General features: G+C 49.9%; 3 protein-coding genes across 3 annotated transcripts; 2 read left to right on the top strand and 1 right to left on the bottom strand.

Annotated features, from left to right (window-relative positions):
• Nucleotides 1-542: 542 nt before the first annotated feature.
• N7462_006073 (uncharacterized protein) lies at nucleotides 543-1,171 on the bottom strand (the record flags this gene model as incomplete). Its single annotated transcript, XM_057077791.1, has 3 exons — nucleotides 543-612; nucleotides 691-906; nucleotides 930-1,171. 3 exons carry the CDS (start codon nucleotides 1,169-1,171, stop codon nucleotides 543-545), a joined length of 528 nt encoding a protein of 175 aa, XP_056933371.1.
• A 2,262-nt stretch (nucleotides 1,172-3,433) lies between these two features.
• N7462_006072 (NAD(P)-dependent alcohol dehydrogenase) lies at nucleotides 3,434-4,700 on the top strand (the record flags this gene model as incomplete). The annotated part of the gene is made up of 2 exons (XM_057077790.1): nucleotides 3,434-3,600; nucleotides 3,707-4,700. 2 exons carry the CDS (start codon nucleotides 3,434-3,436, stop codon nucleotides 4,698-4,700), a joined length of 1,161 nt encoding a protein of 386 aa, XP_056933370.1.
• A 4,304-nt stretch (nucleotides 4,701-9,004) lies between these two features.
• Nucleotides 9,005-12,230, top strand: agdC (putative alpha-glucosidase; the record flags this gene model as incomplete). Its single annotated transcript, XM_057077789.1, has 7 exons — nucleotides 9,005-9,215; nucleotides 9,323-9,933; nucleotides 10,024-10,267; nucleotides 10,357-10,428; nucleotides 10,495-10,983; nucleotides 11,086-11,194; nucleotides 11,282-12,230. 7 exons carry the CDS (start codon nucleotides 9,005-9,007, stop codon nucleotides 12,228-12,230), a joined length of 2,685 nt encoding a protein of 894 aa, XP_056933369.1.
• Between the last annotated feature and the right edge of the window lie 1,984 nt (nucleotides 12,231-14,214).

Here is a 14,214-nt window from a genome sequence, read left to right as displayed (position 1 = left end):
AATGGCGGTTTTTAGTCTGGCGCAACGACAGAACCAGAATCTGCGGATTGAAGACTCGGGAACTTCAGGGAAGAGTGGTCACGTGAGCGATCAGTCAAGGTCCTATATTTTGAGTAAACATAGGCCATTGAACGAGGATTACTACTACTTTTATCTTTATTTTTTCGCAATTGAGAAAATTTTTGTCTTTTAAAGGCGCAAAGTCATTAAAAAGTCGTCCATGTGGAACGCAGTGTACCGTTTTCAAATGTACCTGCGTCTGGCTATACAATGGCGCTATTTGCGACCATCCGCGCTCGGACCACTCTAGAGTATTGATCAATGACATGAGTTTTCAAATAAATATAGCATGGTAGGCTGTGACTTCGCTGTCTGACGCTGGAATGTAGTTGTGTTCTTTAATCTTAGTGAGCTTACATTGAATGAATAGATATCAATTTGGTAAATGAAAAGTACAGAGAATGTTGGAACCCATAATTACTAGTGACAACACTTTTAGCAGAATGTATCTTAACTGTCAACCCTCTCACTTTTAGAGATCTTCAGATGTCCTCGTCCATTTCATCCGGCAACTGAACTGGGCCATCGCTGACAGGCAAGTCCATTGACCATCTGTTTGTTTCTTTTAGCTCGAGTTTCTCCCATAAACCCCGAAGCATTGAATCTCCCGTGGGAAACTGAAGTTCTTACATCAAATCTCTTGACCACTTGTCATTAGCACAGTTTGACTGAAATTTGTATGAAATCTTGTCCGCAGTGCAAGTATCAAGAGCAATAGCGGCCGCGTTCATCGCTGCCTTCAAAGATCCTGCATATCTGTGCTCGTAGAATTCATGGAGATTTGGCTCGGAAGAAACAGCATTGATGACAGAATCGCTGAATGTCCTATAGAAGCCCCGGCGGACTCTAAAGTAGAAATATCGACCCACCTTTTTGAAAATTGAATAAGCAAGTCATAGAGCATTCCCATGCGGAGGCCATTGTATGCCCCTACAGGAATTTGCCACCGACGCAGGTAAGAGTAAAAGGTGCTCGAAATTTCACGATCCACCCAAGCTAGAGAAATTGCCAGGGGCTGTTGTACAAGCATTCGCCGCCAACTAGCACACGGTCTTAGAAATGCATCGTTCCTGTCAAGAATGTCTTCCATACTCATAGCCTCGAATGTCATTTTATAGGACCCGAGATCATCGGAGGGAAATCAGTATGGGAACTTGGCAACTAGGAGAGATTTTTCAGTTATTTAAATTGCTTAGTGGTATAGGCTGATAGTATCAAGCTTGCTGGATGGCAGGTGACTGTTGAATATAGTGCAACCAGTGCTGAGAGACCCGCTGCTCTAGGAGAAGCGTTTGTTGATCTAACAGCACCAATATGGCCTGTAGGAGCTCGGTCGGGAGGCTTTCAAGCCCCATTTCTTTCTTGTGACGGATGAATCATGCCTGGCTGTCAAGAAAAGTGCCCTTATATGAAATAGATCAAGATGTTCAAGTTCAAATTGTTGGTGTTTGCTTATGTAATTACCATGTTGTCTTGGGCTAGTTAGTTGACTATAAAGCATCGAAAAGCTTCGATAATTTTGAAGGAGAACCGACGATTGACTGACATATTATCACCGTGCTGTTGACCTTGACCCTGTTACTGCGAGAGGCTAACAGGGTACGTTGCAGATATTGTGTGCTACTAATTGGACTCAGCCACATCGACGCGCTCAGCGTCGATATAGTAGTCTTTTTAGCACACCCTTCCAGGTCACATGGCCAGGTGTTTCCCTTTACAATAAGGCTAGATGATCTTTTCTGATAATCATTCTGGAATTCTAGTAAAAAAAAGTCTATAACGATCGATTATTTCTCTAGGGAGGAAAGTAGTCGGCGTAGCCATTTCACTAAATATTAATTTTATGGTTACAAATTATTCCCTACCTATACTGATTAATTCTAAGTGTTTTTACTCTCATTTTCGGTAGTAGCACTTCACGACTATGATACCTAGTAGATTCTTCGGTCTGGCGTTCGAGGTAGCTATTTAAGGCTACTGGACGGCGAAGCCCGGCTCGCCGTTCAAAGTTATGGTGGAAAAAGTCGTTTCTGACTTCAAAAGCGGTCATTTTCGGCGTCAGTTTCGCAGGTCCTCATATGATATTTATCAATATCATACTTGCCAGATTAAAATGAGGTCAATTATGAACACTGGCAGCCGGTCAAATGTGATATGTGATATGATCTGGGTCCATAATCTGGCTTGGGCATTTCTACCCTCGTCTGTCCATTTATCTATGTCTAAATAAGCATCACGATAACTCAGGAGTATGACGTCCAGTACCCAGCCACTTTTATTGGCATGTATTACACGGTATCACCTGGCGGACATCCTCGGAGAAAATCCATTTCGCGCATCCCCCTCCCCCCCTTCCCTTTCAGGATATCCCGTATCTCTCTTGACTAGGGTAGGAGGAGAATCTGTTTCAGGCCATCGAATCCCGCCATCGTTATCAATATACAGATAGATCAGCAATATCAAACAAAGCCGGTCCTCCCTACATATGCTTGTTCGGCCTGCACTGCCTATCTGTTTGGCGTGTTTGCAGCCAGTGGGGTAGCATCCACCGTGCCAGGTCACCCAATGAAGCCAACTGGGCCAACTGCAACGACGGCTCAGGAACGCCAAAAAATCCATCAACCGGGACTCGCCACCGGAGAATTGCCACTTCCGGGGGCCAACTAGAAGGATTCCAGAAGCTGCTTGGTCCGGATCCTAGCCCATTAGAGGGGAGCGCCTGAAGGAGTCTATTGACGAGGGAGGGGGAATAGGCGATCGTATAGGTGCATCTTGAATTCTCCTGGACTGGTGATATGAAAGCTTCCGGTGCGTCGTCGGGAATGCAAATGTAGGTGGCCATAATCACCGCATGACCGAGCCTCGATGGATTCAATGGGGCCACAGTGCACCCGTCCTGTGCTGCTATCCTGAATTTACCCGATAGCCGACTGTCGGACTCGGCCCGGTCGCCGGGCCAGAAGTCGATTATTTGAGCAACGTGGGCTGTGGGTGGGCGACCAAGTGCCCCAGAGTCCAGCGGGTTCGGGCTTCCTAGTGGGGGGAGCATCAGGCAGGTGAGCCCCGCGCGGTTAAAATCGAATTGGAGTCTGCCCCCTCCATCTCCACTTTTTTTTCGCGGAGGTGGAGAGAGCAGCGGAATCGTAGGCTGGTGTGACGGAGGAAGAGGTCCGCGATGGAGAAAACCTGCACCGATGAGGTGTTTCGATGCGGCCCTTCTGATCACCTGCTCCGGCAGAATTCTTCTATTTAAATCCGTACGCGCCAGACGCGATCTAGTCTGAGATCTTCCCTTTCCTTTCAATCTCTTGCAATTCCCCTCGACCCTGCCCTTCACCGACTCTCCCTCTGGTTTCATATCTCTCGCTCAACCATGTCTTCCGCGACAACTGTCACCAAGACCAATATCGGTGTCTACACCAACCCCAACCATGATCTGTGGATCGCCGAAACCACTCCGAAAGTCGAGGATGTGCAGAGCGGGAAGGGCCTGAAGCCCGGCGAAGTCACCATTGAGGTGCGTAGCACAGGCATTTGCGGGTAAGTCAAGTTCAGTTCAACCATCCGAAACCGAGGGAGAACGAAGAGCAGCATAAATCCCAGGAATGAGGCAGTAAATTAACCACAATCTACTTTCTCATCATAGATCGGATGTGCACTTCTGGCATGCGGGCTGCATTGGCCCTATGATTGTCACTGGCGACCATGTCCTGGGTCACGAATCTGCCGGTCAGATTGTGGCCGTTGCCTCGGATGTCACCTCCCTGAAGCCCGGCGACCGTGTCGCCATTGAGCCCAACATTATCTGCAATGCCTGTGAGCCCTGTCTGACCGGCCGCTATAACGGTTGCGAGCGCGTCGCCTTCCTGTCTACCCCTCCCGTCGATGGTCTGCTGCGCCGATACGTCAACCACCCTGCCATCTGGTGCCACAAGATCGGCGACATGAGCTATGAGGATGGAGCCCTGCTGGAGCCACTCAGCGTGACTCTAGCTGCCGTCGAGCGCAGCGGGCTGCGTCTTGGTGACCCTCTGCTCATCACCGGTGCTGGTCCCATTGGCTTGATCTCGCTACTCAGCGCACGGGCTGCCGGCGCCTGTCCCATCGTGATCACTGATATTGATGAGGGCCGTTTGGCCTTCGCCAAGTCCCTGGTCCCAGAGGTCCGCACCTACAAGGTGCAGATCGGCCTATCAGCAGAGGAGTCTGCGGCGGGCATCATCAACACTATGAATGATGGCCGGGGGTCTGGCCCAGATGCGCTGCGCCCCAAGCTGTGCCTGGAGTGCACTGGTGTGGAGAGCAGCGTCAACTCAGCGATCTGGAGTATGAAGTTTGGTGGCAAGGTGTTTGTCATTGGCGTTGGCAAGAACGAAATGAACATTCCCTTCATGCGTCTCAGCACTCAGGAAATTGACCTGCAGTACCAGTACCGGTACTGCAACACCTGGCCGCGGGCCATTCGTCTAGTGCAGAACGGTGTTATTGACCTGCGCAAACTGGTCACTCATCGCTTTGCGCTGGAGGATGCTCTGAAGGCATTTGAGACGGCAGCCAACCCAAAGACCGGGGCTATCAAGGTGCAGATCATGAGCTCGGAGGAGGATGTCAAGGCTGCTTCGGCAGGTCAGAAGATTTAGGAGGGTTGTTTGAGAGAATACGAAAGACGACCGGGGGAGATGAACGGCGCGGAGTTTACAATTACTGCACCTGCTGAGCATGGTGGTTGGAGAATCAGGCGAACGGTTGTGCGGCTGATGAACTTAATACATGACACGAATGATGTCTAGAGATGCCTTTCCAGGGAGGCACCATAGAGCCATGAAATGAATTTCCTTTTCTGTTCGCTTATGTTTCATGTAGAAATGAAGATAAACTCCAGAGAAGTGCAAAACCAGCTTCACCAATTTCCACTCGCTCACTCTTTCTGGGCCCCACCACCAAGACTTTAGTTTAAGAAATGGGTGTGTTAGAGTGTTCGCTGTTCATGACGCCATGAGCGATCTTCTTGGCCGTGGATGGATTGACGAAATACTGTAAGCGAACGTTCTCCTTACCTTAATTCGGATTTTATAGGTCAAAAGGTCCATGTTACTACTTTTAAGACCCCCGGCGATGGACTGTTGACAGGTCATCCCTGATACATTGTAGTGCCCTCTGACGGCGGGTAATACTGCCTGATAATCCAGGCGCGAGCCATATATAACTTGATGCTGGGCGCACTAATACCATCTTGGCCCCCGGGATTATATTCCGCTCTAGCGCTTAGGATTGTGTGACTCACATCTTTTTCAGCTTTATAGAAATAGGCTTGATAGCCTTTCGCCTTTGCGAAACTTCATATCTCCCGTCCTTTGTTTACCTCAGCTCAATGTCCCCGTCGTTCCGAAGTGTGCGAAGTGAGTATATGTTTGATGTCTATTGCGCAGTTTGCGGAGCCAGCTTTTCTATCCCCCGCTTCGATAGAAGTATCAATGAGGGTATAGATAACAATATTTGCCCTCGTCGGCATGAAATGGAGTGGCTAAGTAATGCGCGTGTCTTGTTCAATGCTAGATTATACCCTCGCGTCGGAAAAGAGTAAGTTTGACGAAGGCCTCCCGTGAAAGCCCCCTAAAAACAAACATCATTAACACTTACCGCCCTACATGTGTAGTTTTTACACTGCTCCGTATGCTGAACTTATAGATGGCTTTTGGTTCAACCTCAGAGACCCGCTGGGAAAAGATGAATCACAAATGAAACGTGAACGAGTGTGAGCTTAATCCAGCCAAGCCTAGAGACTTTAATGACATTTTCCTGGTATAGCTATGATAAGCACTGGTGCACAATTAAATTCCCAATTCATACCGCGTGTTATGAGCTTTTGTCTCAGTTTCTTTGTGATCAATCAAAGGATTTGGACTCAGACGCTAAATATGCCGAAATCTTATTCCAAACACTAAGGTCGTTCTCGGACGGGCACAATCACAGAGGTTGGACAACCCGCTTACCTAACTTGAACTATGGCGCTATCTCCCAGCAACAGGGGAAATTTTGGAATCCGACGGTACACACAAAAGCATGGGCGATAAGTCCACTTGACCCGTGCTCGAACTTGCAAAGATACTATGAAAATCCCCCGGTCCGAAAGTCAAGGAATGAAGATGATGATCTACGCAATTTTCACTCTGAGGCTCGCAGTCCCGACAGAGATCCTTTTTCCAGACTACCTGAAGAGCTTATTATGATTATCTCGGTATTCCTGGACATGGAATCATTCATCAGCTTCAGGATATCAAGTCCCGCTGTGGCTCGGTTTGAGATGGGGAACGGTTTCTGGAAAGAGAGACTTACAAAAGATATGCCATGGCTTTGGGATTTCCCATTTCAAGAGCTCTCGAGAATAGAGGCGGATATTGACTGGCCACAAGTGTATAAAGACATTGTATCGAGAAGCAAATTGGGCGCTGATTTGAGTTTCGATACACTGGTCAATCGCAGTCGAATTTGGGCTATATGCGGTCAAATTGGACAGCGTTTTGCCCAGACTATGGAAGAAACGTCTTAAGGTATTAGGCTTGGCTCTTGTCAGCATCGCTATGTTCATCCCCCAGCGTCATCTCCCCCCGGGAAGGCCAACATGTGCTTGGCAGACTTAGCAAATAGACTATTTACATCAGTGCCTCTTGGAAACTATGAACTGGGATTATGTGCCTATCTTACGTCTATCACGCCTTCCAACTTCCCAATATCTATATTTCATTTAAAAAGGTGGGCATTATAGGCCATTCCCACCATCAGAGAACTATAAAGCCTTTGAATCTATGGTACAGAGTCACATATTCAAGTCTGATAAAAGTACCTCTGCTCTACCTGCAAGGACAAGACGAATAAAGATTTATATCTCGCAAGGCTCTGAGTAACGCCCCTCACCTCTATGCGTTTCAGAGGTCATTTTAAGGCTCGGAATCCTAATTTCCTCATTAGGCTATTTCCCTTTCCTGGATCAAGTCTCGCTTCTAAAGCGCTCGGTGCCGAGAACAGACTATTCATCTAATAAGACACGGCACGAAAGCCTATACTCCCGTAGATAGGCGCGAGAACAACTTAAGTAGAAAACTTAGTGTTCGGTTAGGCTTTTCTGGCGAGATAAAGAGTAAAGAGGGGTAGGTTAGGCGCCAGGCGTGAGGCTATGGTCTTAAGTGTATCTCACATGTCAATATGAATAATCATGCGTTTCCTTAAATTAGTGGAAAGACAAGGCTACCGATATAGGGAGACTTATTCACGAGAAAGAAGAACTACAGTTTTATACATCCAGGGAAATACCACGAGTTAATTCTATCGTACATGAGAAAACATCGAGAGAGCCTGTCGAGTGGGTACGTAATGTACAGAGGGCTATATAAACACACCCATTTCTTCACCTAGCGCTTTGGCTGTGGGGCCTAGAAATAGTATGAGAGTGAAAAATGGTGCAGCTGGTTTTGCAGTTATCTGTATGGAGGCTCATGTTGGATCCGGTTGATCATACTTCAAGACACAACTACAGTGAGGTCTCTTATAGACCAATATGCAGAGGACCTAGTGAGTCAAAATTCACCTGTGCGGGCCTTCTCTCAGCTTGATCATCATGGTCAGAGATATCAAGGTAGCCTGGGGAGTTCGGGGTATACATGATGTCTCTTTACGGGTAGGAATGCTTGTTCATATACCAGAGGCGGACGGGGCGGAGCCTGTTTAGCCATCGTAGTATTCCAATGCAAGGGTCAAAAAGATCACAATGCATAATAAAGCAGGGTTTTCTAACAATTCAGGTGCTGTGGTCCAATGGTTAAGATGACTCGTTGTGGCCGAGTTGGTCCCGGTTCGATTCCGGGCAGCGCCAAATCTTATTTTTGCTGTAGTTTAAGTTGGCTGCATAGCGAGATAAACAGTGTCTTTCTTGTTATTTCTTTTTCCTTTTTGCTGCTTTATTTTTCCTTGATCTCTGGAAGTAAGTTCAAGAGAATAATGGATATAGAGTAGCATGAGAAATGATCATTGCTCCAGAGATGTGTGTTCCTCGTCCAGCCATTCTTAATTATCAATTCCTTTAGTAGTTACCCCAACGCCATGAACAATATATATATATTAGTCATACCAGGCCACACTACGCAAGCAAATTTACACAGACAACCAACCAACCCCAGAGAGATACTTCTTTCGATACTGATCTTTTAAAAAAACAAACTAGCGTTATCATTGGTGAGCATAGTCGACCCCAGAAAACCTAAACCGCCTCAAGTGCACTAAATACGCCACAATATCGGGGATTTCACTACAGATGCAGGGACCTCCTGGTTTAATACCGCCTAGGCACTGCCGGCAAACACCATGTGTAGTTAATTTGCTCGCTTCCTTGTATTACCATATCCTCTCTCATTTCCTCGGACACAAGTCGGCTCTAAGACGGACCCAAGACGGACTAGTCGGCTAGTTTACAGCCAAGGAAGCATTGTATACGCTCCCAGTAGACCCTGCCGATCGGCCAAGACATGCTGTCCGATAATTGCCCGCGTCTCCGCACATTCTCCCCTCAGTTCCAACCCGTATCGCCAGTTGTGGAACCATGACCTCAAACCAGCTTATAGAGGCAATTCAACATGGAGAACCCCGGTTTAAATGGCTCGGTTGGCTCAGATGGTGCCCAGTTTCTCTCACCTGGCAATCTATTGGTATCACCGTTCCTACTCATCACCTCTTGCTTCCTCTTAATACCCCCTCACTTCGCACGTCGGACATTATTTTCTTCTTCCCTGGCACGTTCTGTCATACCCAATTCCAACCCGACCCTTCACCAGAACAGAACCAAAAGAAGCAAACATAAAAACCCCAACTGGTCCTGTTTCAAATCATACGTCCATCCCCTCATTCTTCCCACCACTGTGCACTCAACGGCGGTCTCAGCTGGATTGCAAACATGTGGGGAGTGCTGCTCTTCCTGGCACCCCTAGCGGGAGCCGCAGCTTTGAGCCCCCGCTCGAGCCTGGAAGATTGTCCTGGCTATAAGGCTTTGAATATCAAGGAGCATGGCCAGTCCCTGACCGCAGATCTGGTTCTTGCAGGCGATCCCTGCAATTCATACGGGACTGACCTGGATAACCTCAAGCTGCTCGTCGAATACCAGACTGGTAAGTATCACCCTTGCATGAGCTCTCTCACACCGAATCACCCAATTACCCAGTCCCCAGAGCCCACCACGACATCTAGTTCGGAAGCTTACTTTGACCCATGCCAGATGATCGGCTCCATATCATCATATATGATGCCGACGAGGAGGTCTACCAAGTCCCCGAGTCCGTGCTCCCGCGTCCCAATGCCCATGGTCATCACAACAAGGGCGATTCGACTCTCCGCTTCGACTACCAGCCTGAGCCCTTTTCTTTTCGCGTGCTGCGCGATGAAGAAGTGCTGTTCGACACCTCTGAAACTAACCTGATCTTCCAGTCTCAGTACCTGAACTTGCGTACGTGGCTGCCAAATGATCCCTACCTGTATGGTCTCGGCGAACACACCGACTCGCTGCGTCTGCCAATTTCAAACTACACCCGTACTCTGTGGAGCCGCGATGCGTATGGCGTGCCGGAAAACACGAACCTGTACGGTAACCACCCAGTTTATGTGGACCACCGCGGTGACGCCGGCACACATGGTGTCTTCTTCTTGAACTCAAATGGCATGGACATCAAGATCGATAAGACCGATGATGGCCGGCAGTTCCTGGAGTACAATACTATTGGTGGAGTCTTGGATTTCTATTTCATGGCTGGTCCCACTCCTAAGGAGGTCAGCAAACAGTATTCAGAAATTGTGGGCTTGCCTGCTATGCAGAGTTACTGGGCCTTTGGCGTATGTCTCCTCCCCCCACACTGCCCCCCGCTCTCCCCCTCTCCACATTATCTACATGCGAAATGTCGATTGACCTAATACTGAGTTTAGTACCATAACTGTCGTTATGGATATCGCGATGTCTATGATGTGGCCGAGGCCGTCTATAATTACAGCCAGGCCCGCATCCCCCTGGAGACTATGTGGACCGATATCGATTATATGGATGGCCGCCGAGTGTTTACCCTGGATCCCCAGCGATTCCCACTTGATAAGATGCGGGAGCTAGTCACCTATCTACACAAACACAACCAACACTACATTGTCATGGTGGATCCCGCAGTCAGCAAAAGCGGTACGTAAGACTTGCTACTTACTCGTTTCTTCCCCAACTTTCAAAAGTTCTTCGAGAGGATTCCCTGACCAGTGTATCACGTTATATAGATAACGGGGCCTTCAACCGAGGCAACGACGATGGAGTCTTTCTCTATCGTGACGACGAGACTTTGTATGAGGGTATGCCAAACCGTTCCTGCGATAGCTTTCCACATACAATTCTCCATATCTAACCAAAGAAATTAGGGGCTGTCTGGCCCGGCGTGACTGTGTACCCGGACTGGTTCAATCCTGACACCCAAGACTACTGGAATGGCGAATTTAGCCGCTTCTTCTCTCGCCGAGATGGCGTTGACATCGATGGCCTCTGGATTGACATGAACGAAGCTGCCAATTTCTGTCCTTGGCCATGCAGTGATCCTGCCGCCTACTCAGAGGAAAACGACTTGCCTCCGGATCCTCCAGCTGTGCGCTCGCCGCCACGCTCTCTGCCCGGCTTCCCGGCTGATTTCCAACCCTCCAAGTTGTCATCGACGAAGCGCTCTGACTCGGCTGGAAAAGTGCGCCGCGATACTAAGGGCAAGAAGGCTGGTCTACCAGGGCGAGACCTTATCGCACCGCCGTATCAGATTGCCAATGCGGCGGGGTCGCTCAGTAACAAGACCATTGATACGGATCTTATTCATGCCGGCACGGGCTATGCTGAGTATGATACTCACAACCTTTATGGCACGAGTTAGTTATGCCTTTTCTTTCCAATTTTCCCAGGGCCCCTCAGTCTACACTCTCCTTTCAAATCTGTTTGTGTGTAGGTCACGCTTACACCAGTCAATATAGTGATGAGCTCCGCCTCGCGCGAGGCCATGCTCCAGCGTCGACCCAACGTCCGACCTCTGGTCATCACCCGTAGCACATTCGCCGGTGCCGGTGCCCATGTCGGTCATTGGTAAGTGTTTCTTCTAGTTCCATATGATTGACAAGGCATCAAGACATACGACCAAGAAACCTCCCATCCCACTAACCACGCAACTAGGCTCGGAGACAACCTCAGCCAATGGGACAAATACCGCATCTCAATTTCTCAGATGCTCGCATTCGCCTCAATCTTCCAGATCCCAATGGTCGGCTCCGACGTCTGCGGCTTTGGCGGCAATACCACCGAAGAGCTCTGTGCCCGCTGGGCCACCCTCGGCGCCTTCAATCCTTTCTACCGCAACCACAACGGAATCGACTCCATCCCGCAAGAATTCTACCGCTGGCCTACCGTCGCCGAAGCTGCCCGCAAGATCATCGACATCCGCTACCGCCTGCTCGACTACCTCTACACGGCTTTCTACCGCCAGACCCAGACAGGCGAGCCATTCCTGCAGCCCTTATTCTACGTCTACCCGCAGGACCCCAACACCTTCGCCAACGAGCTGCAATTCTTCTACGGCGACGCGCTCCTCGTCTCGCCCGTCCCGGATGAGGGCCAGACCACCGTGTCCGCATACTTCCCCAACGACATCTTCTATGAGTGGCACACCGGCGCGGTCGTGCGCGGCCGCGGCGCCACCATCACCATCCCCGACGTCGGCCTGACCGACATCCCGCTGCACATCCGCGGCGGCAGCGTACTACCTCTGCGCGCCAGCAGCGCCATGACCACGACAGAGCTGCGCCGCCGCGGCTTCGAGATCCTGATTGCGCCCAACCTGAGCGGGTACGCGACGGGCGAGCTGTATCTGGACGATGGCGAGGCGCTGGAGCCGAGCAGCTCGTTGCTGGCGACGTTCGTGTATGAGCATGGCACGTTGACGATCCGGGGACATTTCGGCTTCCACCCGAATGTGGTCATTCAGTCTGTGACGGTGCTGGGGCAGCAGCAGCACCACCCGGGTCGGGCCATGCGTCGGGGGGTGGAATATGATGCGGCACGGGGGAGCGTTACGAAGAAGGTCAACATCGCGTTGACGGGGCCGGCGGTCGTGGATATTCTTTGATGAGATGTGAATGGTTTGTCTGGTTACAAGCAGATCAACCAGAGAAAAGGGGAAAGAAAAAAGAACCAAAGAGAGCAGTGGATGGACGTTTGTTGGGGATGAAGATGCTTGGTGGGGGGAGGAGAGGTGGTTCTTTGATATCGTGACATTTACTTTTCGGCCCCTCTTTTTCGATAGTCCGTGAGTCCGTGAGGTCAGACACTTGCGGTTGGCCCGATCTATTCTTAATTCGGGAGAGTTTCTTTCGTGCCTTGTCCCTACCGAATGGGCCGACCCGCTAGTCGAGAGGCTCTGGTCGCTTAGCTGGTCCCGAAAGGAAAAAAAAAATGGAACAGAACATTCAATAAAGTCAATAGTTGAACGAAAGCGTAAACCTTGTCCGCTTGCCGAGTTCCTTTTTTCTTTTCAATTTTTTTTTTCCCTCTCGCCAGGCGACCCGAGCAAAAGCGAAATTGAAGCAGGATCAATACTCCTCCTCAGAGCCTATCCCAAACACAGCCAAGACCCTGACGAGACCCTTAGAGGCGTCCGGCGTGGCGAACGCCTTCGAAGGAAGTAAATAGCGAGGCGCCCTCCTCAAGGAAGAAAGGGAGAATAGACGTGTTCGGCGCGTGGGGCAGGGGACTCGCGGGCGTCTTGGAAGGGTCTACGGGCGTACATTAGGGGTCTCATCCTCATCTCTCGATGAATCATATCATCATATCAGGGTGGAGTCCAAGAGGCGCCATCTGCCTTTGCACGGCCCCCAGCTGCTTGTCCCTATCCAGCTGCCCGACGGGGGGGGGGCCCTGGGAAATGAGCACATCACCAGGGCCCCGTTCCTGTTTTGTGAGGTAAATGCTCATTTCCCAGTCTGGTTCGGTACGCAGAACCCGAGCCTGGGGAACCGTTTCGATCGCAGCCAAGCGGTACCTGCGTTGGACCAACCCAAAATATGGCGAACCCGCATAATTCTGGTCCAAGCCATGCGTATGATTGGATGGGGAGGGGAAATGCGAGGGGCAAAAGGGCATCACGCAGCAACTTGAGACATGGAAGAAGGACGAAAACCAAGAATAATAAAAATAAAAATGAAGATGGTGCAGGTGATGCGGTGAGCTGGGGAAGTAAAGGCAAATAATAATATTAGGGTTGGCTGGTGGTGGGGGGGGTGGGAAGAAGGAGATGAGAGAAGTTTGAAAATACTGAAAATACTATAGGAGTGATAATTAGTGTGCTTAGTAGTTGCTATAGCGAGGACTATGAGGGTGCATATTCATCCTCCCAGACAGTGTGTCGGACGGTGGAAGGGCGGGCGTGGTGAGACTGGTTCTTCTCATAGGAGGAGAGCTAGTGTCAGAATGTTTCTCCGCGCGAGGGTGCAAAGGACAGTCGTATCGGCGCACGGGCCTGCTCATCCTCGGATCAGACTGACCGCAGCAGACGAAGGGACGAAGGGACGACAGGCACGAGGAGACCATGGGACCAGGGGAGCCGCAGGGCCGTGTGAAAAGCGAGACAAACGTTGGGGGAGAAGAGTAAAGAATCCCTTCGACGCAAGTGGTTTTCGGTTTTCGTCCTTCGAATCAATTCTATTGAGCACCCTTGGGCCATCGAGTTATTCTTAGGAGCTTTTGGGAGGGAAAACCAGGGAACTCCGAGTGAGTGGACCACCGGGAAGCGCTCGTCCAGTGGTGTCGGCTTCGGAGCCGCCGACCATCATCATAGCTAACGGAACTACATCATGGGGGGTTTTCTAGCCTGGAACACACCTTTGGAACTGGTGAAGCAGAACTAACGATAGAGTCGATGATCAGTCATGGTGCCCGATACGTGATACATCGATTCTATCATGGAGAATCAATTGTGTATCCATTTGGTATCCATCATGTAGGACCGGTGACAGATGGGGCGGTCCTACCATTTCCCGCCCCCAGATTCTTGATTGTGTATGATTTCCACGATGGGCTCTGGATCGGGTAATTTGACTCAGGGTTAAAAAAAA

This window comes from Penicillium macrosclerotiorum, assembly GCF_028827735.1.
Source record: "Penicillium macrosclerotiorum strain IBT 26536 chromosome Unknown utg000006l_segment0_segment0, whole genome shotgun sequence".
NCBI classification, from domain to species: domain Eukaryota; kingdom Fungi; phylum Ascomycota; class Eurotiomycetes; order Eurotiales; family Aspergillaceae; genus Penicillium; species Penicillium macrosclerotiorum.
This window is presented reverse-complemented; position numbering and strand designations above follow the sequence as displayed.